The 26,117-nt window shown below is 38.1% G+C and overlaps 1 protein-coding gene across 1 annotated transcript in view; it reads left to right on the forward strand.

Moving 5' to 3' along the window:
* LOC139686446 (basic helix-loop-helix transcription factor scleraxis-like) overlaps nucleotides 1–24,904 on the forward strand; it is a 28,025-nt gene extending 3,121 nt beyond the window's left edge. The window contains exons 2-4 of the mRNA XM_071583640.1: nucleotides 18,952–19,082; nucleotides 23,434–23,600; nucleotides 24,582–24,904. Of these exons, the coding sequence (XP_071439741.1) occupies nucleotides 18,952–19,082; nucleotides 23,434–23,600; nucleotides 24,582–24,866 (583 nt within the window). The 3' untranslated portion in view covers nucleotides 24,867–24,904. The remainder of the gene's footprint in view (nucleotides 1–18,951; nucleotides 19,083–23,433; nucleotides 23,601–24,581) is intronic.
* The last annotated feature ends 1,213 nt before the right edge of the window (nucleotides 24,905–26,117 follow it).

The raw sequence follows: 26,117 nt of genomic DNA on the forward strand, positions 1-26,117 counted from the left end.
CTTTCCACGTGCTGCTACCTAATGTGTGCAATATAATCATGATGCTGTGACAAATCTCGCTCTTTATTGATTAATATTATGCTATATGCATTATACTTGCATGACATAGAAGGTGGAACAAATATCATGCTGATATGCCACACACTGGAAAAAGAATTCCCTATTTTTCTCTGTTGAAGGATAAAAGTACGCTGTTCACACGCTTGGCAAGATTGAGTTGGCGATCTTTAAGTGGAAGTACTTTTAAATTAAGTAAATTAGTTACGTAGTCGTCTTAAAGAAAAGTATTAAAAATATTCATATGATATAATACGTATTTATTTTCATGTGGATGCATAAATGTCTATTAGTTCGCAGGTTTCGTTGGCCTTGATAATTTGATCTCTACATACTTCAAGCCTCTGCGATAATTGGGTCGAGTAAATTATAGTTTCCCTCGCAATCCTGTGAGCGTCTTCTGGTCAAAGGCACGTACTTCGTGTGGTCATGACGAGCTGCTCGAAGGACTACATCTGCGTTCCCAAATCTTTTTTTAATGTCATCATATACCGCAATACATAACGGTATTAAGTGGCAATACGTAAAGCTCTATGAATATGCGAATAATATGCCACCACAAAAAGTGGAGGGGAAATAAAATTTTAATATGAAATATTTTTGATTTTTCACATTAGCCAAAAGTCCAATACATGCAGTAAAGATGGGTAAGGTTTGACCTGGCCCTTTCTTAAGGCATTCATTGTTAAAACTCAACGTTGGAAACCTCAGAGGACAACAGAAAATACACAAATTTGCCTATTTTTATAAAAACATAGACGTTTTTATAAAGCCAACTCTCACATGCGCAATGTGATTAAAAAGGCCGAGGAATAATTGTGCGTATTGATTGCAATGGACAATGTCCATTCTTTGTTCTACGATTTCAATACGCTAAGTAATGCGGTTAGCCGCCCTGAGATACAAATACGAAGTCACAATAAACTTGGGTTCGTCACGAAATTCAATTTTCCAAAATCGGTCTTCGATTTAATCATATCTAAGCCAAATGTGGATGATAGAATAATCGAAAAAATCTGAAACTACTTAAAGATGCAGGAAAATGAGGAAAGTACAAGGGACTGATCAAAAACAAATGCAGAAGCACTTCGAAGAGTGAGAGAAGAGGAAATCCTGTGGAAGACAAAAAGAAGAAGGAAACTAATCGGAGACATCCTGCGGCACATCAGTTTATCGAAGACCACTATTTAAAGGACATTGAGGGGAGGTATTGCGGAAGAAGGTCGAGGATGAATTACGAGAAGCAGGTGGCGGAAGATTCCAACTCAAGGGGCAACGGATGGGATGAAAAGGAATGAAAATATAGGCAGGTTACAGGAGAGCTTGGAGTTTCCACAAACCAATCTTCGGATTGGTAGCCCATAATGATGGTTATGTTGAGTATGGAGAGGAGGTATCCGAATATTTCCCGCCCTGTCGTTGATATCATCAAATCAGCCAGCCCTGATGCAAATGCAAATGTCGTCTACTCTGCACGCACATCCGATACATCAGGACAAAGGCGGTGCTTCATTTATTTTCGCAGTGCCGTGCTCAAATGTGAACATAGCACAGCCCCAATGGAGGCACGGATCATTGTATGCAAGTAAACCACACCGACAAGGAGCCATCATCTGGACGTAAAGACGTGAAGAGCTCTCCCAAGAAGAAATTAGATGAAATAAGGGAGATTAGGAAGCGGAAAGAGAGCTGGTCAAAAGACTAAAAGCCATTCAAATGACGCGTGTAATTGGAGAAGTGAACCTTACCACCCACCCTCTTTCCCTCACGTCCCCCGCCCCTCATACCCTTCCTCCCCCAGCCTTACCCACACCCCAACCTCTTCCCACCCCTCGAGTCACCCTTCCTCATGTGCCGAGACACCGACATGCGGAAAGCATCAACTACCGAGGAGTGAGAGAGAGAGAAATCCTTGGTATGCCCAGCGTTTAACGCGGGTGCGGGTCAAGGGATGGAAAAAATAACATGCGGCTTGGACAGCGTGGAAAGGAAGGCGAGAAATGACGGCATATGTTCCCGACAATGCGGCGGCTACACCATTTCAGTCGCCGGAATCATATTTCTTTCGTCTAAACTTCCTGTTTTGCTTGCTGTTTCAAGGGCAGTCGCTAATGTAGAGGATAGCATTGATGGAGCTTTGGCCTGATTGGAATGCTAAGGGGCAGTGCTCGGGGTCCATTTAAATATGAAAAAGGCGCCTTCTTCTTTTTCGTTTGCATACATTGTCGACCTACAGAGGGATTACGTATACCGCGATTTGGAGAAGGGGAAGAATATCAGATGCGTAGACCTGGATAAATAACACTTGCCTATAATCTTACGGTTAATGTTGATAGTCTAATGATCGGAATCCCTTTCAGTCCAAAGGTCGCCAAACCTATTCCAATATGGGTGAATACGCCTGGAGCAACAATGGATTCCATTTAAATGAACGTCTCTTCTTTTTCCAGAAATGGCGGGAGATGCCGCAACAGTAACTTTTGGTGGAGTCATCCACTAATATGCATTATAATACATATATTTCGGAGTGTAAACATCACTCGCCTTAGCCGGGCTTCGAACCTGGATCCCTCGATGCCCGACCGAGTGCTTTAGCCAGTTCAGCTATCGAGGCGTCCTCATGTACTGAAAATTTGGGGGCTTTAAGCTCGATAGCTTAACTGGCTAAAGCACTCGGCCGGACATCGAGGGATCCGGGTTCGAAGCCCGGTCAAGGCGAATAGTTTTTACACTCTGAAATTGTTGCATTGCAATCGCTTCTTTCGCCTCGTATTCATCAATTAACAACGTGTCCCTCTCTTCCCAAACTCCTTTTCCTCACTCCCATTCTTCCCAAACTCCTTTTCCTCACTCCCATTCTTCCCTTCACCCATGACGGCCTTCTGATTAGGTGTTATGAGCCCGCATGCGTACCAATGAAAACTATATTCTATAAGGATTACAATCTCGAGAAAAAGAATGAAATGAAAATAGTCCTAAATGCAAGTTTGCATAAAATATTATCCGACATTCGAATAAGATACGAAAAATGGTTAACAGAATTAGTAATTTAAATCCATTATCTACATGTTTGTTTAAAAGCCATTTTTACGGATAAATTACTTTGTATTTAAATGAAGGAATGGAAATTGGGCCTCACAGCAAATTTATTTTCTCCCATTAAACGCCACTGAAAAAAAACACGCACGGTTTTAGGCTCGAAACCTGTCGGCGAATTAAAATTTAAAATGCTAAAAACTCTAATTTTGGAGCACTCCAGAAATATGATGCGAGGTGAAAATAAACTAAGGAGTACTAAAACGAATGCAACCTTAAAATATACTACCTTGGAAAAATTAGTTACGATCTCCACCAAAGGAGGAGACTTAAAAGAAGCGATCAGTCCTGGAGGTCGAGTGTCGAAGACTCCAGGTATTTAAAAGCGAGAATGCTGGAAACAGTGGGCCGCGCGATTTAATCGTCAACTAGAGTGGTGTCTCGGTGGAAATCACAATCAATTTCAAAATAATACTGCCGCAAGGAGGGTTCATACTTATGTCGCAACCACGAATTTTCCGCGAGTGAATCCAGAATTTTCATCACAACTATTTCCCTGCTTAAAATTTAGATGCGGGTAGAGGTCTTCAATGGATGCTCATCCATTAATAACATTTCTTGCCTTTTTCTTAATATAATAGGATACCTACCGATTAAGTTCAATAGGCAAAAAATTGTGATAATGCTTTTTTTTATTATAGCATATACAGGTATTTTACTGTTTTCACCTAAGAAAATACTGTATTTCGAGATTTAAGATACTTCTACTTAGGTTTAGGTAGAAATATTAGTAGTAACATATATTATACGCTTATTCACTCCTTTGCCAATTCAAAGGAATAATTAATAACGAATTTGAGTAGGTTTTATTTGAAAGTAAAAACAAATTGGTCCATAAAACCGACCGACGGGCCAGTCTGGTCGCGTCCATTTGCTTTAACCATAACCCAGGGGTACGACGCCCCCATCGAGCTAATGTGCTCTCTGCTAATTCCGCTCGAACTGGAATTTCTGATGACTATCGTTGTGACATGTCATGATCATAGCTGTTTAAGGCTCACGGAACATCGATGGTTTCCGAGAATAAAACATAACACCAACTCATTCCGAGCTTTGACAATTCGCATGGGACGAGTTTCCTGCTCAAAGGAGTATGTTTAGTAGTAGGAGGTTTATGTTGAGTGATCAAATTAATGCTGAACTTATTTATCCCACAATCAGCTAAGAGGCGGAAACTATTTTTTTTAAACTCTGTACGTCTCAAAACAATAATACACCTATTGAAAGTTCCCTATTACTGGCTGATTAATTTATTTCCCATTTTCCTCAGAAGCAAAAAACATAAATGTGGAATGTACTCATTTAGTTGGCTCATAGCTCATTAATATAAAAGGTTAAGATTGCCTTGCTTTCGAATGTGGCATGAATAAATCAATGATAATTTATATCACGAAAATAATGCACATATCAATATTTTCAGTCCTCTTTCAGATATGTTCGTGGGATAGTTGTTTCAATGAAATTCGTTTACTAAATATTAATACTTTTTATACCCTTCTAAAACTCTCTCTATTGAAAAGTAGATAGATAGCGGTCTTTATTTTGGCGAAATTGAGATCAAATAGTCCTTTCTTCCTTTAAAAACATCGTCGTATACATATTATATTAGCCATAAAATTTATAATTACACGCACGCACGCACACACACACACACACACACACACACACACATATATATATATATATATATATATATATATATATATATATATATATATATATATATATATATATATATAAGTATACACCTATACATACACGCATACTCAAAGGAAATGATGTATAAGAACAGTAAAATAGGGAAAGTCTTAGCAAATAATGAGGTTTGTGGGAAAATCTGGGGTGAGTGTGCCATTGCTCACATAGTAGAAACCCACGATGGAAAACACCCACGTAGAGAAAGGGGGGTGGAAAACCTTCTAAAATCCTACGAATTAGAGGAAAGATACATATACATATATAACTCGTTGTGAATATACAGTTTAGATCATTTGAAGAAATGTCAGGAAGCGGGTTGCGCGGAATTTTATTTTCGCCGACACCAAGGTGCTCAAGTTTTTCCAAATTTGTGACGGAGGCTCTTTAGGTATATGGACGGCATTTCTGATTGCAGAATTTCTGATGACTTTCTTAGTTTTGTCACACAATTTTTTTGGAGAGATTGAATGAATTTTCGTTTTTATGTTTTTTAAATAGGCTATAGGCTGCGCCATTACTGTGTACCCAGGCTTTCATTTCATCTGTTATCCATGGAGAGCGTGATTTTGAGTCGGATTTTGCTCAACGGTACATGTTGTCTCCTAGGCCATTTAAGAAGATACTAAATAGTTCCATTTTTTATCTATGTCGCTGATGTATTCTATAGTCTGCCATGGAATGATAGTAGCATCGGATACTAGGTTATTGTCGTCTATGGACTTGAAATCGCGAGTAAGAATGCAATTCTACAATGACATCTGAGTATTTAAAAAATAATACATCATGTATGGATATTCCTGGGGCAGACATTTGCCCGTATATTGTGGTTTCACGTAAAAACCTACGCCTCCACCGCCCTTACCGATACGATCATGTGGACAAAAGTTGTATCCAGGAATATCGACCAGCGTGGTAGACGTGTGGGGCTTAGGTATTAGCGATAGAAATTGCATGAACGTCATTGTCAGGTAGAAGTAGGCGTAATTCGTCAAGGTGTGCAGAGAGACTTTGGGCCTTGAGGAAAATTATTTGAAAAGAACGAGGGTGAGATCTAAAAATGTCGCATATGGTTAATTAATTATTATGGAATTTGCTTGAAGGTACGTATAGTTCACGTAGATCGATGGTTGAAGAGGAAAGATTTCGAGACGTATTTTTACCTTCAAGTGGAAAAGAGATGAATCCGGTGCGAGAGGGTTAAGGGATCTGTGATGGCCTGTAGGAAAGAATTCTCGTGCAAAAGGCTTCAGGGTTTAAAAGGTTTGCTGAAATCATCACAGGTATTTTGAGGGTAATTGGGTGAATTGTGGTGACTCAAGGTCATTTTTGAGGAATTCAGTCGTGCATGAGGGGTGAAGGATGGGGATGGCGAGGAGATGCAAATACTTTTTAAGACGAGAGATGCGGACAAATAAATCTGAGTGATGTATCAAAGAAAATATTAGATTTATTTCAACTTTATATGCTTTTGCTGCAAAGGAAATACTTCCCAACGTAGTTAATATTGACCCTTGGCAACATATATAGCCTCTATTATTAATTGTTGTAAAGTCGAATAACGAATAACTCGTGACATTAATGTTCCCTGAAAAGCTCGCCATAATTTTCATGTAGATGGCTAGTAAATGATAGACATTGGAACCGGTATTATTTCTTTTTTGTATTAGTTCCAAAACAGTCATCAATCGTAACAGTATATGTTTTTACTCGTAAATGTTAACTCATACAAGCCTTTCGTTGAAACGGTTTTTTTTAAGTGCAGCGACTAAGTATCTATTAACTACATAGGGTGAGCGCTAAGTTCCATATTAAAGGGCTTAATCCTTTAAAAGAAAAAATCAAGATACTAGTACAAACTATCGTGCGCATGCCACTGTCTTTTGATGCTGGTGCTTAATGCAGGAGGTTCAGTCATAACTTTCCCAGTCTAAAATGGACTTTCTCCAGGTAAACCCGTTTTTTTTATTGTGGTCATAGAATAGGATTTTCATCGGCACGAAAGCACACCATTACCGGAAATAAACTTACTATTTTTGTACTTGGCTTTTTGTCGTTTTTGCCCATATTTATGAAATTAATGTATTAGTTCCGAAACAATGGAATACTGCCCCGCAACAAGAGCTCATTCATTTCTCGGAAAAAGCCGATCACGGACCGAGTCACAAATTTAAAAAAAAGGTTCGAATCACTAATATTAATCATGGGAACTTTTCACGGTACCGCTTTGTGTCACAATCGCCACTTCTTACTGCCTTTTCTTCAAAAGAAACACGCGAAACAGGATAAAAATTGTACATAATTATCTTATTTAGAGCTCGGAAAATTCAGGAAATAGCTCATTTCAACTCGCTCCCCCTGCGTGTGTTATATTCGGCCTAAAATAATTCTATTTCGCGGTATTACTTATAAATTCTAAATCAAAACATCTCATGCAACTTTGCAGCGTGTTTTACTCTTTTTTCGATGAGATACATCTAGAACCACCTAGAATGGACTCGACTAACGTCACATCGAACCTTTTACAATCTTGATATGCATTGACTTGGATACGCTCTGTACAGACCTGTTGTCAACTTTGTATAATTACGCTAACTTTCCTCCTATTGAAGAAGGTTCAACATCCTTTGTCTGACCCTCTACGTTTTAATCTTTTCTCGGATTTTAACTCTGAAAATATCCCTACCTTATAAAATTAACCCTCACCCAACTTTCGCCGTTTCCATATGTTCATTGACGATTATTCTGCTAGCTATTTTTGCTGGACTTCAATAAAAGTCTCCCAAAACGGATTTTACATCGATATAATTATATCAGTTTATTTCTACTTTCTCTAAATCCTCACGCATTGGCACACCTGAGAGATGAAATAATTAGGGGCAATCTTGATATCGTATGTCATAAATGTTTTACTAAAATACTGGAGCAGCTACAATGAGAATATTTCATTTTTGGGTTCCGTAGTTTATTTATTTCCTAGAGAAGTTTATATCTTAAATAAATGAAACTCGTTTTATAATGTCTGATGTCACAATAGCACCTGTTCACTCCACTTGGTTTCACTTTTGAATTTACTTTCTTTGAGTTGATTATATTTACTGTACATTTAAGATTTGAAACTCATGAAAAAGTCACGCAGTACAGTTTTTGTACTAATGGAAATGACAATATCGTGATGTGCAAAGTTCATCTATACAGACACAAATGCATCAATAGAGCACATGTTTGTAACAATATTTTGATGTCAATAGTAGGGTCTAAGAAAATACTGGCAAATCATAGTGATTAATCTGAAGGTTTTTTGTGAGAGATGAGGGTATAGTTCACCAATAACTCGTGAAATTCGCACTCCAGAATATGAGGGGAAATGTTTTACTACACAGAGAACGTCCAAAAAAATATGAATGAAATTTAAAGGAGACACACGTATACTTATATATATATATATATATATATATATATATATATATATATATATATATATATATATATATATATATATATATATAGAAACAGATATAAGGAAAAGGGATAGGAACACTCACAAAGGACGAACACAATAGAGGTGGGGAAGGCGGAATCGAACGGATCACAAGAGTAAAAATATTTCCTTGACGGGGACCCAAGTATCTCAGGGTAAATCCTCGATAGCTTAAGTGGTTAAGAGCATCCGCCCGGCAAGTGGAAAGATCCGGTGTTCGTGTCCCGGTCAAGGAAATATTTTTACTCTTGTGATCCATTCGATTCCGCCTTCCCCACCTCTATTGTGTTCGTCTTTTATGTGTGTTCCTATCCCTTTTCCTCATATCTGTTTCTATTTAAATGAGTATTTATTCGCCGTTTGGCGGGATTTTGTGTTTGAATGTATATATATATACATATATATATATATATATATATATATATATATATATATATATATATATATATATATTTTTTTTTGCGATGGCTCTAAAAGTATTGTTATGAGTGTCCCATGAGCTATTTGTGTTATGATACCAAGGTCACTGATAGACTCAAGCTAATAATAAGTCGGCGACTCTTATAGCAGCTGAGCGTATGGTATCCCCTCAGATGTCATACTTTAAGGATGAATCTCGATTATATCAGACGCGTTATTGAAAGCTTCTTGGAAAATTTCGGAAATTATTGGGAGCGCGTTAATCTGAGGTGAAACTAGTTTGATTCATTTTTGAAATTTATACCACATGACTTTTGGTGTGCAAATACTAAATGAATTAAATCGCGATGTGGCAGTAAACAATCGGAAGCTTTGCTCTTTATGATGCAGCAAGACAGTTCTGTATTTACTGTTTTAATGAGAATATAATTTATACATATTTCGATCCTTTCAAATGATTCATGAGTATCAGTTAACTACTTATTATTATCTGAGTTTCCGCTCGCTTTCCTCTCCCAACCCTAATCATACCCTAAAATAGTAGCGGGAAATCTGTCGCTCATTCTCCTAGGTCGCTATCACCGCCCTATACATGACTATGTTCTCGACCATAGGATAAAGACTATATAAGTCAAACCCTTCCAGACGATGATTATATCTTATATTCACAAAGTCTCTTTGAACTCTTGTCGACGTTATTTTTTCTCGCGCCTTCAATTCCACCTTTGGTTCGCTCTCACTCTAATAACGCGAGATTTAGCGACCCATTTCTGTGGGTGTCCTGACAGAAATGAATGAGGGAACGTTACACGAAATTTTTTGAATATGTGCATAAGAAAACAAGATTCATGTGCGCATTATACGGAAATGCGTATCATACTTGGCGTTGGAGTACAGTTCGGCATAAGGGTCAACAAGGAATTAGTCGCTACAGGGAGGGCGCACGAGGGTCTCTGGATCCACCCTCCATCTTCCTCTCGACTTTGGTGGATATGGTTTAACCGCCGTATATGATTAGCTTGGACCCAACCCATAATGATGTATAAAAACTTAATAAATCTCAGTGATATTGCGGAATTATCGTTTTCTTCAGTGCAATTTGACAATGAGGGTTACCTGATTTATTGGCGGGTTTCAGTTTTTTGATTTATTTGATATTGAGAGTTACCAAGAGATGGGAATCTATTGCAGTAGCCGTTTTTAGTTCTTTTGGATATCTGAACACTGAGTTCATACCGAATTGCATTCGTTCCTTAAAATTCTGATCCTAATTCCGCAGTCGTACTCCAGTCCATTGCGGGTGTGAGACATGGGAATCGAACGCACGATTTAAGTGCTATAGAGGAATACGCACTGTACCAGTCATGCTCTTCCTGTAGGCTGAAGACAGATGAAATTCTCTTTGGATTCCATTCGGTGCTTATTAACCAAAAAGTTCTTATAGTGATTAATAACGATGAATGAGTCAGCAGAATATGAAATGTATAATAGATCAATGAAATCACATTCGACAAAACTCTTTCCCAGTGAAACAGTGAGAGCGTAGTTGTCAGTATATTTTGGGTTGCTGTCTAGAGGCCAGATGAGATAATAGATATTTTTCGGACATTAGCATTTGTGCATGTATTTATGGAAGCCAAAACGAACGCGTGAGGGAGAAAGAGGTCTTGAGTTTGGGGTCAAAACTCAAAGAGATAAGCACATGGTGTCGGATGAATTAATGCGAACGGCCGAGTAAAAGCAAAGGTTAAACCCCAGCCGTGAAGTTCCATCACCGGCTACATTTCGTTCCTGAAAGACTGCCCCCATGGAATAGACGAAAAATGCTTGGTGTGACACGTGTGGAGCTATTCGGTGGGTCTTTCTGACAAATTTCCATGGGAATCAATCATTATTGTATGCGTTTTCTGTTTCCCGTCATTTATATCCATTTGTGTTACCAACAGCCAGCGGGCAGAAAATTTTTTCATTCCTGAAGCTGGAGTTAGTATTGCGTAATGGAATGTTTTGCGGCTTCTCTGTGTTCGTTTATTTTTCCTCCGACGTTCGAAGCCCTACGCTGGGCGCATCAGTGGAAATGTTTCATCATTTAAAAACTTCAAAATAATTTCAATCTGGAGCGTAGATGCAAGATTTTCCCCAACCGGAAATATTTACTCCAGGATTTTGAAAAAGGGAAAAGAGCAACGGACACAGTTTCAATTTGAAAGAGACGAAAACGATGTTCAACGGCCAATTGTCATTTAGTAACGGCTGAGATAAATACATATTGAACGGAAACAATGATATAACACTTTCTGATGATGTACGAGGATGCGAAACGGAGAAAAAATACAAATAAATTAGGACAGAGAAGCCCATAAACATTCTCCGTTGAACAGACCCGATGAAAATCTAACGAACAAATAGAAGCCCATTTCTCCCAACCATCAACTCTTAATCACCAGGTCTCCATACAGTTTTCTATAAAACGGAAAGTAGGAACGCAGGCGACGAGAACTCATGCTGTTATTAATGAATAACAATAGCTAAAAATATTTGAGAACCACATCTTTATGCAATTACTTTTACACTAAACGGCTGATAACTTCCTCATTGAATTGAAGGTTTTAGCCCTTACACTTTTCAGTATAAATGATATTCTTATGCAGTACGCATTTCTTTGTCATGAATAATACTTTTCATTGCCGTTTTTCTTTTGAAAAAATATGAACAATATTTTTGAAATGGCGTGAATACGTTTAGATTCAGATAATATTCTAAATGTGCTGTTAAAAAAGGTCCGAAAACGAGTGACACGACTTCTTAAATGGATTTCGGAAGCCACTTTATGTTTTCCACGGATAAAAGAGAGTATAAAATAGCTCAAGTCGCGCCCTTCACTTAGCACTGTTTCAAGCCTGCACGATAATGACTTCTAATTGGCTCCTGCACCCATGGCAGAGATATCACGAGGGACAAACCGATAATACTGATATCGTAATGCGAGTTGCATGTTTAATGCTTAAACAACCGGAAGATTAACGAAGATTTTTCCCGTGCATGTGACGAGGGGATAAATGACACCGTCCCCAAGCATGCCACAAGTGCGTATGTGATAAGCCCAATTGAGAAGAGGCGCTGCACAATCAGTGTGCGGCTCCGTCAGCGGAAGGAAACAGAAAAAGTACACACAGACGTTAGAAGCATTGGCGGTGTTTTTCTTCCTTCGCCCGACGAACAATCCATCTGACTTTCTCATCATGGGTGTTGTCGGGAGTGCGGGGTGACTCGGGAGGCAGAGGGAGGGAGTGAAGGAATGGATGGAGGGGGATGTGGAAGAGGGGCCGCAGGGAAGGGGAAGCATAAGTGAGTCAGCTCGGGGAAGGAGATTAATAAGCTGCTCTCGACGAGATCATTTCTTGTCAGTTTTGGCGGAGTGGATCGAGTAGTGAGGGGAACGAAAGGATGAAAACTAACTCGGAGCTGAATAATGGCACTACCTATCTTCTGTAGGTTTTTCCGATCTTTAACATGATGACCTTTTCGGTCCCTATGTATATATGTATAGGGATAACTGGAGAGAAGGAATCTTATACTACTAAACCCTTTGCGTCATTCCTTATTGCATGTACAAATTTAAAAAGTCTCACCAAACCCTTTCATTTATGAATCTCCATATTTTAAGCATTAATCACAGATCAAACATTGACCCAAATTTTACGTCTACCCGTTAAAGAACAATTAAAGATCTCATCACTGCGTCCGCATGCTAACTTAAAAGAGAAGTCGACGCTCCGAACAGTTTTTACGAGATGCTCTTGAAATAAATTAATGGTAGCGATACGAGTAAAAAAGATGGGAGTGTGCTCTTTCTGGTAATAAGCGAGCATAAACATTCCTACCGGAAAATAGAGGCAGGGACGAAAGCTAGAGGAAGGCGGTGAGCGCCAGGGAAAGACGAGGTCAGCATTAGCTGTGTGTCGCCTTGAAGGATGAGGGTGTCTGAAAACGGTCCGAGACCCACGACGCCTACCGATGACAAGCAGTACTCGACTATGTCATCGAGACGAGTTACGTGTTCATTTCGGATGAAGGCCTCCGAGTGCGCGCGTTGAGAGACCACAGTAAAAACGAGTGGATGAAGGCTCTCCACCTCATACGTGTGGATCAAAATGGGAATGACGAATTGGATTTACGTCTTGATGTTATTCTCGTAACATTATTGACGAGCTGAGATGTGTCGGAAATGCCATTTTCCCTTGGTGAAGAATGAACTTGATGACTTGGGGATAATGTAATGGATAAGGACGACGCACTTCACCACCAAACGTAGATAAAAAGATGATTAAAATAAGCCAGACCGTAGGGATATCCGGGTTCGAATTCCGGGAAAGTAAGATTATTTCTTCGCAGCGACATTTCCACATATCCTCAATCTGCTTGTGATAGCTTAGAAAGTTCTGTCGTCACATTTCTCTCGGGGTTTCTGTGGAAATCATGACGGAGTCATCCAAGGAGACTAGCGTTACAATTGGGTTAATGGTTAACTACGTCATGGAGGTCGAGGGGGCCTTCAGGCTAAAGCCTAAATAGTTGGAGCTGGCGCAGGGAAACTTCTTTCCACAATGTGATCATGTGATGGCCTAAGCCACCATACAGTGTGCTAAATCAAAACAGGAGCCGATGTTATATTATTTTTATAGTCTGTAATCTGAAACTTTGTGTGGCCACATTGATGGTGTTCAAGGCACCAATCATCATGGAATGAAGAACATAATGAATTTTTCCACTGTTCTATACTTTAGTACTACTAGTTTCAACAATTAGGCATCATCATCAGGTACTAGTTTCTATGCTTAAGCACTGAAACTAGTACCCAACGCTTAGACATCATCATCAACTACAGGACAGGCATCATCATCAGGTACTCATTTTAATGCCTCTGCGTTGAAACTAGTAGTACCAAAATAAAGAAGTGGAAAAATACATTATGCTCTTCATTCCATGAACATGAAGTTCCTCAAAGTTAAGCCAGAAACCATTTTAGTAGTTGTTTTAGGGGAGGCAACCAACAGCTAAGGTCATTTGCGCCATTAGGGATGGACAGGAAAGGATGAAGGGTGGAGAGAAACCCAGCGTTAGCATTTGCCTACTCTAAACAAAACGCGTCAAGGGGTCCGCAGCTTAATGTCCCATCCAACGAATGGTGTGCACTCTCAAAGTGCCCTCAACAAAGCACCTCAAGTAGAGATTGGGCCACTGAAAAATATCTGTCACTGCCGGGATTCGAACCCGAGCCCTCTGGGTGGGAGGTAAGTATGTTAGCCACCACACTATTCCAATCCCCCAAGAAACCATCCATTCCACCAAGTGTCATTTATATTTCTTCTCGTTCATTAAAAATATGCAAGACTCGATGTTTTGCCATCTCAAAGGCCTTTCAGTATGCATCCCATTGCCTCACAAATTAATTAAAAACACCCTTGTGGTGCAAACATGGTAGCAAATAAACACAAATTTGCATTACCCTGCAAGCTCCTGCAAGGGCATAGGGTATTAGATCATAAGCTTTTTGGGTATGTGGTGTTGTACCATGTAAGGGTATTATATCACCAGTTATTAGGATTATTGTCGATTTTATCTTGCAGAAAAATTAGTTAACATTTTATTTTGTACATTTTTCCTTGGTTCTTATTATTGATTATGATAAAAAATTATGTGAAGGGAAAAAGATTCAATCATCTGTTTGTCCAGTAGCCAATTTCTCTGACTTCTCACTAAGGTCTTGCATATCATATGAAGCTGGGATGTCATCCCTTTCGTGTTAACATTACATTCATGATTGAATTCTTGATAGCTAAAATTCTACAAAAATCATTATATCACCACGATTAGAGTGGTTTGAGGTGCCACTTTGTGGAAGTGATCCATATTGGAAAAGAAAATACTTTGCACAACAGGTGTATATGTGGAAAAAAATCCCTGCATTTAATTATGCACAATCTAGGTTTCGACTTACAGATTCATCATAAGGTGATGTACAGAGGACACACAGCTTCATATACTAGACAGAGAAGGGGAGGGGGAGGTTCTGGTATCATATGAGGAGGGGAAAGAGAAGGGAAACTGGTATGTGGGTATGGGTGGGAGGGGAAGAGGGCAGTTGGGTATGGTGTCAGGGCTGATGTCAAAAGAGACAAGGATGCACTTGGGCGGGAGGAGTAACTCTGTAAGGCGGCTGACAGATCAGAGGAGTTTTTGATTCCAAATTTTGGGGCAAACTGGGTGTGTTCCTTGAAGATGGTATTTGCCCCTCTTTGCCAGGTGTTGATTAGGGGCTGAAACACTGGAAATCACAGGCCTGAAGGAAATGTCTGGTTTGTGGGTTTTTGGGGGACCAATAAAGCGGGGTGACAAGGGATTCATTTGCACTAACCTATGCACTTTGGGTGGTTGAAAAATCACTGAGCAGGGTTTAATCACTTGTTTGTACTCTTTCTGAAAATTTTTACTAGGATCACTTTGGACTTCAACAATGCTGTTGTCATGCAAGGACACTTCACACTTCCTAATACAACTGTCTTTTCTGAGAATCACCATCATATTTCCTTTATCAGCCTTGAGAATCAAGAGGTTTTCAGAAGCCATAGGCTTCTTAATGGATTTCAAAGCGGCCAATTGACAAAGATTGTCCTTGTGATTGAAGGTTGGTTTTCACTGATTGTTTTCAAGTTCTCGAATGACAAGCTCCTTGCTACCATTATTCTCTTGAAGGAGGGATACCTAACAGTCCACTGTCAGATTCTTTCCTTTCCCCTCCTCCCACTTTACCAACACCTCCTCCCTCCTCTTCTCTGTCTAGTATATAAAGCTGTCTGTCCTCTTTATGATGACTTTGTAAGTCAAAACCTAGGTCGTGCATAATAAAATATACGTGGAAGAACAAAGTATTTTCTTTTCTGATATCAAGCAATAAAGTCATCAAATACAATAGAACACCAACAGTGAACACATAGGCAACCTTCTTGAGCGAGAAAGCTCAATATAAAAGCATAAAGGTATTCTTGTGGAGTGCCATCCTTCATAATCACACCCACTGAAAAAGCAGATCGAAAACAAGTAATTGAGGTGAATGCTGAAAATTAAATCGACAGAGAAAATGAGACGAGGAAGCTTATAGAAGAATAGAGGAGGAAAGTATCAGACAACACAGAAGAAGCAGATGGGGTGATAACCAGTGGCAGATTCAGGGTGATAAGGTTAGGGAGGTCAATTAAACTAATCCTACATAGCCAATGGTACACATGAATTGTGTCATTAACAGTATGCTTGGAAAAAAAAACCACCAGCCACAGATATCAACCAAATGGTTTGTTTGATAGGCAGAGCTCACCTATTATACTAATCCCAATGACATGTGAATTCTAACACTGGGGTAGAGGGGTCAGATCCTATTCCTGTGCCACCTATGGTTTCCCCGGGAGATTGGAAGCATGAAAAATCACAAAGCTTGGGTGAAGCTCAGGGTGCCCAGAGGCATCCCCAGAATTGAACCTCGGTCCTAAGTCAAGAGACTATAGCTCTCTACCCACTGTACCACCATGATCCCCAAAATATAAGGAATAACTATATTGTCAAGTAACCCAGGTGCAATTTGAATAGTCTGTAAAAATAACTTACACACAACTTGACACCTAAGAGAAATAGTGGTTCCATGGAATTCAAAATTTTAAGGAAGGGAGATGTAGTTTAAAGGAAAAATCATTTACTTTAAAAAAACGTTCACATAAATATATTTGTTTAGAAAAATTAATAAATGAAATACATTGAAATAATAATAAATAATTAACAAAATGGCCACAAAAATCAGTGGAATTTAGCATTATAATAATTATTTCCAATTTGATTAAAATTCACATGCTCTCACATTCCTTCCTGTATAACTACATGATAGAGTTTATTCATAAAAATATGAGGGGTTCATTATTTATTGAACTACATTTACAGTTCCTAAAATTTTCATCCATATGTAACATAATTTATACAACATATTACCAGTGCTTTTTGTGGTCAGTGTGGGAGTTGCACACCAAAATCTCTTGGACAAGGCACTACTGAAAGTTAAATTACAAGTGCACACCACATAAAAACATATGTGAGTAGACATTTTGGAAAGTGAAGGGAAGCTCCTAGGAATGATGCATAAGTAACTTATGTGGCAGCAAGGAGCTGCAAAGGTGGAGATGATCAGATGGGGAATGAAAGGAGGGAAGGGTTGGGGTAGGGTTTGATGACTGTAGAAAGAAATTTGGGAAAGGATGGTGGAGTTTATAATTGGAGACTAAGTCATTAGGCCTTGTGGACTGGGAAGAAAATTTTGCCATGATAATTTATGGCTCCTTAATTATCTCACCTAAAGACTACATGTTTTGCATAAAATGGTGAAGTTAAAGAGTTGCTACTGTACTCATTCAGCATCTTCAAATCTGTATCTAGGCCAACACATCCGATACCTCCCCAAAAATTAATGATGGAAGGGAGTTTAGAGGGAAGCAGGGCAACTACCCTACTGAAGATGGAAAGTAAAAGGAAAGACCTCATGAAGTAATCCAGATATAAATGCATGAGCCCCTGAAAGGTAGATATAGGACAGAAAAGCTTCTCAGAATATAAAAAGAAATGCATATGCACATTTGATCAGGAAAGCTTTCCATCAAATATTGGGAGTTTTAAGAATAGGTGTAAGACAGCCATCGGACAAATGAATCGGTGATTAACTTCACAATGAGTTTAATGGTTTAAAAGTGGCATTGACAGCATAAGAAGTTGAATTGCAAAAGTGTGAAATGTTCAATGTAGTGATTTTGTATGTTGTTGGATAGCGCGTGATTTGGGGCATTGCATTGTTTGCATGGTGTGATGCCAGGCCATGTCTGATGGCCCTAGCATTGTATTTGCTTTGACTATGTGTATCTTAGTATGTAGCAGTTTAGTTTTGATTTTTTCTTGATTACGACACTGTCATCAATGGAATGGGATTTTTTTGGGATAGATTGGTGCTTAGATATTTCTGCAAATGTATTTTTTGCCTGATTTTTTTGGAACTGACTAGATATACAACCCCAAATCAATCTCTAGCTTTCCTCCTGAAGGGGTGAGGCATAGGATTGGTTCTTCACTATTAGGGGCAAGGCTGGAACCTAATTTACCAATTTTGCTAATATGGAGCCTAAAAAGTTTAGATTTAATTACAACTGGCTGTCAGCTACTGGAAATTGTTGCTCCAGTAGCAGGCTAAGGTAACACCAAAGAATGATAAGTACCTTAAGGATATCAGACAAATATTTACATATGTTTGTGAATTGGTAGGTAAATGTGGGCAAAAGTTATGGATGAGATCTAATCAGAAAGAAATACAACTATGGGAATACTTATCATATACATCACAATCTGAATGGTCATCCTTCCTTGAGCAATCCATGTGTGATTATCCACACATTATATAAATGTGCTAACTTTTCTAGAGCACACAAAACCAAATTTTATAATATTAATAGCTACACTTCACTCTCTTCAGCGGAGAAATGGGCAGTCACAGGGAGAGGAGTGATGTGAGAACAGAACAGATGGTTGTGAGAGGGGCCTTGTGGATTTCAAGATTTCTTCTAAGTTCATGGGTGTTGTTTGAAGCAGACTGAGGGGTACTTTGTGAGGAGAGCGACATGTGTACTTGATTATTAAGAATTGATTACCGTTCCTTTATAAATTATGGATTTTGTGTATGCTCTGAAAGTAATTGGTGGTTACATAAAAGTTTTAATCATGGTTTGTTTTGGGTCTTGGAGTAAAATTAGAGTTGGAGGAGGATTGTTTTTGGAGTTACCTTTCTCATATCAACATTCTTTTTTGATTATCAGACTAAGAAATAGAACAGAATCTGACCATAAACTGACTATCAGTATGAATACTTCCCTATTAATCGAATACCACTGCAGGATGTTGCTCCTCTTTAGTGACATCACATGTGGACTTTCAGAGTTTTTTGACTCTATTTTCTGAAAAATTGGTTAAAGTGGAAGAAAAATTATTCATTGCAATTTATTATTGGTTTCATCCATGACACACATAAATGGACTTGCAATATTTCTCTGAAATGTATGTTCACGTTGTTGTTTCCAACTATTCATCTGAATTTATTTCTCTTTCATGACTGCACCAAGTGTCAACAGTGCTTTCAACACATTGAGGACTTTGATACCTACTGAACCAGCTGACAGAAAACTATCTAAAATAGAAACCCTTAGGCTTGCTTCTAGCTACATATCTCACCTGGGAACTCAATTACTAGCAGGTATTGTAAATTCCAAGAGCATAAATGAAATACTTGTATCATGGGTTCCATTATCCCGGGTTCTCATATTCATAATACTCATATTAAAATGTTTCATTTTGTGGCAGCGGTGGATGAGAATACTGTCTGCTTCTGTGATCTCCACTTATTCTTCACAAAGGTTACAATCATTAGTAACTCATTTAAGAACTGTGTATAAGCTATAAACTAATACACATATTGTTAGTGTTAAATTTTCAATCCATATGTTATAAATTTCTTTAAAGTCAAGAGTCCTTTCGGTATGCTGAGATAGCTTAGCAAAATTATATATGACAATGTACTTGAAACTAAAGCTATTTTATGCTTCACCAGTTAAATTAGCTTAATTGATAATTATATTAAGAAATTAAAACTTAAGTCTCTAGAAAATGTGAATTCATAAGAGAGAGTTTGTTTAGAGTTCATATTACAAAAAACCTCTTATCCACCATTGGGTTGGTTTGATAGATGAGAGGGTCAAGATGACTCAATGCTAAGCTCAACTGCCAGTGAAATTCACACATCGGGATATAGGGGGCCAGCTTATTTTCTTGTACCACCTGTGGTTTCCCAGGAAGACCTGATATCCAAAAAATCAGACATCTTGGGTGAACTGAGGGTGCCCAAGGGCATTCCCAGGAATGAAACCTAAACCCTCCAGTCAGTAGTTTAGTACTCTAACCACTTGACTACCACACCCCTCTGGTTCAAAATATATGAACTAGAAATGAAAAAAAAATCCTGTGATAATTTCCCAGGGACTAATTGGTACAGAGACTTACTGAGTTTGAACTTAGGAACCAGTTCTTCATACAAATTGTCCAAAGTGTCCAAAGTCTCATGTTAGGCTGCATATCACCCTCAACAGGTCCGTACTGTATAAAAATAGGCATTGTGGTAAACATATTGAAAGTTTTATGTTCAGAATTAAATAAGTAACCTATATTTAAAATGTACATTTATATCTAATGTAACACCTGAAGCTACTTGTACTGTAATACATGTATACATTGATGAACTTGAGATACAATAATTGGCATTATGCAAGTACAACTGGCTTATTATGCAAATCATTGTCCAGCAGTTATGTTATCTGGTACCAAATCAATTATTTGAAGCTCATAAGATTTTTTATGCATTATCCATCACATGAAAATGCCAATTCCAATGTATCTTCATCACACGCAGGGTAAACAAATGTACAGGGTATGTACAATAAGTATCGGGACTGGTTCATTTATTGCAGTTTTCATTAAAATTACTTAATAATCTTCAAAATACATTCCTCCTGCATTGATACACTTAGTTTGATGCATCTGGCACTCGTCAAAAGCCTACTGGAAGTCGGTTTCCGGAATATTGTTGAGAGCCTTTGTTGTCGCCGCTTGAACCGCCTCGATGGAGTTGAACCGATATCCTTTGAGTTCCCTTTTTATTCGCAGAAACAAGAAAAAGTCAGGTGGAGCCAGGTCGGGGCCATGGGGGGGGGAACATTGCCACGCCGAATTTCATCAGTAGCTGCCGCACAAAATTGCAACAGCTTTTGTTCCTCGCTCAAGAATTTTGGTACCAGCTTTGCGCACACTTTCCTCATCGCAAGATCCTCTGTTACAATGGTGTGGACGGTTCTGACTGAAAGGCTGGTCTCCTCACTGATAAGGGCGATGGTTAAATGCCTGTCAGAGTCCAAAACTTTTTTCACTTTGGCCACCTGAGTATCGGTTCGAGGGGTCGTCAGGCATCAGAGCTCTTGGCTTTCCTTAAACATTTTATGCCACTCAAAAACTCTTGTGCAGCTTAAGGCATCATCCCCATAAGCCTGTTTAATGGGTTCAAGGGTCTCCGACATTTCCCGAGTTTAATGCAAAACTTCACACCGTATCGTTACTTGATGGTGCACCCCATGCTGGCACAACGACACCACAAACAATCAAATGTCACAAAAATCCACCTTCTGTCTCAACGCATGCCCGGAGGCGAATGAACTAATGTGCGCCTGAGTGGTGGTGGACCCCTCTACCAAGCCGACCGGTCGGACCCCCATCCACTGCTCCGTTGAGACTACAGCGAACCAGTCACAATACTTATTGTACGGACCCTGTATGTATATACACTTGCCTTTATGATTTGTTTTCCAAGGGCTACCTTCTCCAGTAGTTTTGTAAGATAAGTTTTCTAGGGTACGTCCTGGTTAACTGAGAGTCTATTATAACTAAAGAAGACAATTAAGTATAAGTTTTAATCTCAAAACATTTTAAGTCTCAGAAATCAGTGAATCTGGGAACATACCCAACTCATCACTAATTTAAATGACTTAAGAAAAAAACAAAATGCTCAGGCACAAAAATAAATCCTAACAAAATTAATAAAATAAAAACAGTAATAACTGGTTTAAAAAAGTATTTTGGATACAAATAAATTTAGTTCTTCATCACTGCCATACTAAGTCAGTCATTTACACTCTTCAATCCTAACTTCAACGTTTACAATCATTTCATCCCAATATTAGATAGGCTCATCTCCTAGGGTTAGAGGTGCTGTGTTACAATGATATGGATTTTTGTAGAATAAGCTATGGCATGATGCATCTTAACACAGACTGCTATGCAGCATATATTGTGATGTCAGCCATTGGAGTATCTTAAAAACCAATAAACTATTTATATGACTATGGACTTTTCCAAATACATGAGTGTGTTCATTTAGCTTTCTGGAATATGTGTGATGCACTCTCTCCTCGCTTTAACTTTATAGGGGGCATTATGATCGATTTTCAGACCCAAGAGAATTACAGGCATTCATCTTAAGGTGAAAGTCACTGCAATTCTCCTCTACTCAGCACTCTCAGGTAGTAATTGTGGAATTTCTAGGAAGGGGACAGAATGACTAATGACCTTTACCTAAGAACAACTAATGACCTTTAACCCCCCTCTAAACTCAGTGACTAACCACATTACTCCAAACCCTTGCTGGTCACCCTCTCTCTGTCACCCCATCACCCCCACGCCAGTTTCTTCTGCCCTTCCCCTCCCTGCCAGTCACCACCCTACCCCACCCATTGACGATGTACATACGAGCTCATACTTTTTGTAAGCAGTCCAGATGGTGCTACAGTGTAGCATAACTAGTCGACACAGTAAATTCTTTCCTGAGGAAACGCGAAGTCTTTGATTCTTTCTTCGTGTGTTGCTTTAAATATTCTTCTTTGGTACCTTTTATATATAATTATTTAAGATAATTTGAGACTATAACCAGTTTTCACAAATTATACATATTATTAAGTATTTCATTTCTTCTGCGTGTGTCAGCAATTAAGATGACTGGTGCCAGTCTAGCCTTAAGGTCTCTTGTCCTTGGAGGAGCCCTGCAGGCCCAGTGCTATTGTTTAATCAATCCAGCATTCAAAGTAATTGCAATCAAATCTTAACCATATCTAATGCCATGCCTACTAACAAATTTCTGGGAGTGGATTTCTTTCACAGAGGGAGCTGGTCCATCCATGTCACTAAATTATGCAAAAAGTTGAACAGAGTTGTGGGTCAAGTGAGATTTATTTTTAAAATAGTTTCAAAATTAGTTAACCATTCCAACTTTGTTACGAGTTTTCTATAGTTTTATTTTCAGGAGATCTTAAGTGAGTTAGTATAAACGTATTTTAATTCAAAAACAACTAATTGTATGTTGGGAGTGTCCTATCATACCCTTTTTAGCTCCAGGAGAAAATTTGAGCATATGAACTGTATCCTATCAATGTATATACCTAGGTGAAGATATTCTATTTTTTACCTATATTCCAGTATTTTATAAAAGTATATTATGTCAACCATTATTGTTAATGTAAGCAACTGCTAGTCTTTAAGAAGATATTTGAGGATAAATGTCTATGTAAAGAGACATGAAAACCAATTCACCCTTGGATAAATAAATATCTCTTCTAATATGAAATGAACACTCATCTCCATGTACCATTTATGCATGAACCTATACTCAGGGGATAACTTAATACTTTCATAGGTTTTTCTCATATTGAATTCCCACCCTGAGGGCCGGGGTTCAAATCCTGGCAGCAGCAGATATTTTTCAGTGGTATCCCAAACCCTGTTTGAGGTGCTTTGTGGAGGGCACTTTAAGTGAGTACGCCATCCGTCGGATGGGATGTTAAGCTACAGACCCCTAGATGCCTTTAGTTAAGAGTACACTAACATTGACACTGGGTTTCTCTCTACCTTTCATGTCAATCCCTAATGGCGTGAATTTTCTCAGCTGCCGGTTGCCTACCCTAAATACTTCTTCTACTCTCATCTTGAAACTCTGTATTGTGTTTCAACAGGTTCAATGGAACAGCCTTGTCTCAGAAGTGGCTATGGGATGTCACACTTAAACAAGCAGCAGCCATCTAGAAACTGTGCAAACACAGTCACCTGCTCTACAGAAGCTACCACACAGTCTGGACCTCGGCCAGTCTGCACATTTTGTTTATCCAGCTTAAAAAAGATGGTTGGTAAAAGACACATGTAATGGAGGCCATTATAGAAATAAATATTACTCATGAAGAACCAAATGCTGACTAAACCAGGACCAATATTGTGAAAAATGGATCAATATTGCTTATTTCAACTTCTAGAAATTACTCATATGTTGTATTGAAAAATTAACCACATCTTGATTCCTAGAGGTCATGAGGATTGATGGCCACATTGAAATCAGTCATATTAAGGTATTAATATAAAACATGGAATATTATTGTTTTACTTTCAATGTTTCAAAATTCCATAAAGTTAATTTACCAGCTTAACTCACACATTACCTGTTGTTTTTTTTGGTATTTTGATTCATTTTATTTTCATTTTCTAAAAATTTGATATTCATATTAATTCACTGCTGACCATTTTCTTGTGAAAGGTTTTACCAGTTTGCACTTTTAAAATAAGGGTATGCAACCCCTCAACGAGAACCGTTACATTCACTACATGCGTGATATGAATTACACAAAAAAGGTTATGAAAGTTGTGCAATCACATACTACTAGAAACCATTAATTTCACCAAGGTGGCTTCATATTTTCTCATACAATTCCATTCTCGCACTTACAGTAGAAGAACATGTACTAGTATGTATTTTTTCTTAAAACATGATGAAAACACACAGAAAAAAATAAATTAATCAGTGTTGAACAAAAATGTCTGTAACTTATGAAGCTGGACGAGGGAATTTTAGTGAAAAACTCGAGGCCACACTGATCCACTCAAAAGGTGCTTTGGAAAATAAGGGTAAAGCTCACCCTCTAGTACTAACCTTTAGCAGTATGTGAAATTTGCACATCAGGGTTCAAATGTTCTCAGAAACCATAAACTTTCCTTGACGATTTGGTATTGTACTGAATATGAGGCAACTGTGCCTTTAGATAGGATCATGATAAGGATGAAAACATTTTCTTTTTTCAACCAAATATATAAGATGACTGTTGTCTTATTTCAGAAAATAATATCATCCCATGGAGCAGGACAGGTGACCACACAGCATTTCCATAGGGAAAAACAAGGAGAACACTGTTCTGGGATACAAGAAAGGCTTCACCGGAGGAATAATGAACAATACAATGCTGATGACAGTAACATCATTGAAAAAACACAATATCAAAGCCCAAGGATCAATGCATCAAATGTTGGACATAACATGGAAGATATATTTGAAAATTATGAAAGCAACTTGCATTCATTGGACACCGAATCATCAAAACTATCCAAACTTGTGTTCCAATAGTATCATAATTATTAAAAGCTTACACCTATATATTTTGAAAAGAATAAATTTTTACATCGGCATGCCATGATATTTTTATGGAAATTTTATTTTAAACCATGTATGTATGTGAAAACTGAGAACCTCTGTATCTAATTTGTTGACTGTGATTGCTAATTTTAAAGGATACCATTATCATGTGCTACATGGCTCTTTTTAATTCAAAGAATGAGATGAGTGAAAGCAATATGATGTTTTCATAATCACTGCTCAATGACTCATTTCTAGATGTGTATTTGGTGACTAGAATTCTATGTTTTTCATCTCATTGCCACATAAACCGGTGATGGACCATAGAGGCACCTACCGACTTCAGTAAAACTAATTGCATGTTGAATTATCAGTGTGTTAGGATTATATTGAGGGTAACTTCAGCTGTATCTAATTATTAAGTACTGTGTACTATATATTTAACTATGTAATTACACTATTATCTCATATAGTAATAAATCTGAGTGACTTACAGGTTCCTAAAATGCTTACATATTTAGACATATAACAGAAAATATCATTATTTTGATACCTCACAATTAGAAATAAATTTGAAGCTTTGATTAATCCCCTGCCAGTTTTATGAGGTTTTACTTTGTTGTCATCATGCGGAAAATACTGATGATGAAATTTGAAATCCTACCTGGTTCCCATGTCTTACAAAATGATTTAATTATAAAATCATTTAGTTATAATACTGTGCAGGTACAACAACAGACGTTTTTCCATTGTTTAAAAAACAAAACTGCATTTCCCTACAAGTATCCAAATTCTCCTTGCATAATGTCAAAAATCAATGATATGAATGGGATGAGAATCTTACCTTCAAATTACTAAATATTTCTACTTCTGGTATTTTGGTTACATCAAACAAAAGCAAATGGTGTTCCATTAAAAATATACCATTGTTATTGTGAGTTGAGTAGGAAGCTCCACACACTTTTTGTCTTTTACCATTCCAAACTCTACTCTTTCCTATGGATTTTTTTGACTTTAGAGTTCCCTCTTGTCATGATATGCCTTTAGTATGTCATTGAATTTCCCTGAGACCATATCACCTGAGGTGACACAACGCCCATGACTGAGTTGAGATTCGAACCCACTACCTTTGGGTTAAGAGGCATGTGCGTTTCCCACCTAACAAACCCAACCAGCTAATATAAATAATTCTATAAAGTGAATTGGGTATATTTAAAGATTATCAACTTTTATCAATTTATT

Source organism: Hetaerina americana, unplaced genomic scaffold (assembly GCF_022747635.1).
Source record: "Hetaerina americana unplaced genomic scaffold, ioHetAmer1.1.p SCAF_14, whole genome shotgun sequence".
In the NCBI taxonomy this organism is placed as follows: Eukaryota; Metazoa; Arthropoda; class Insecta; order Odonata; family Calopterygidae; genus Hetaerina; species Hetaerina americana.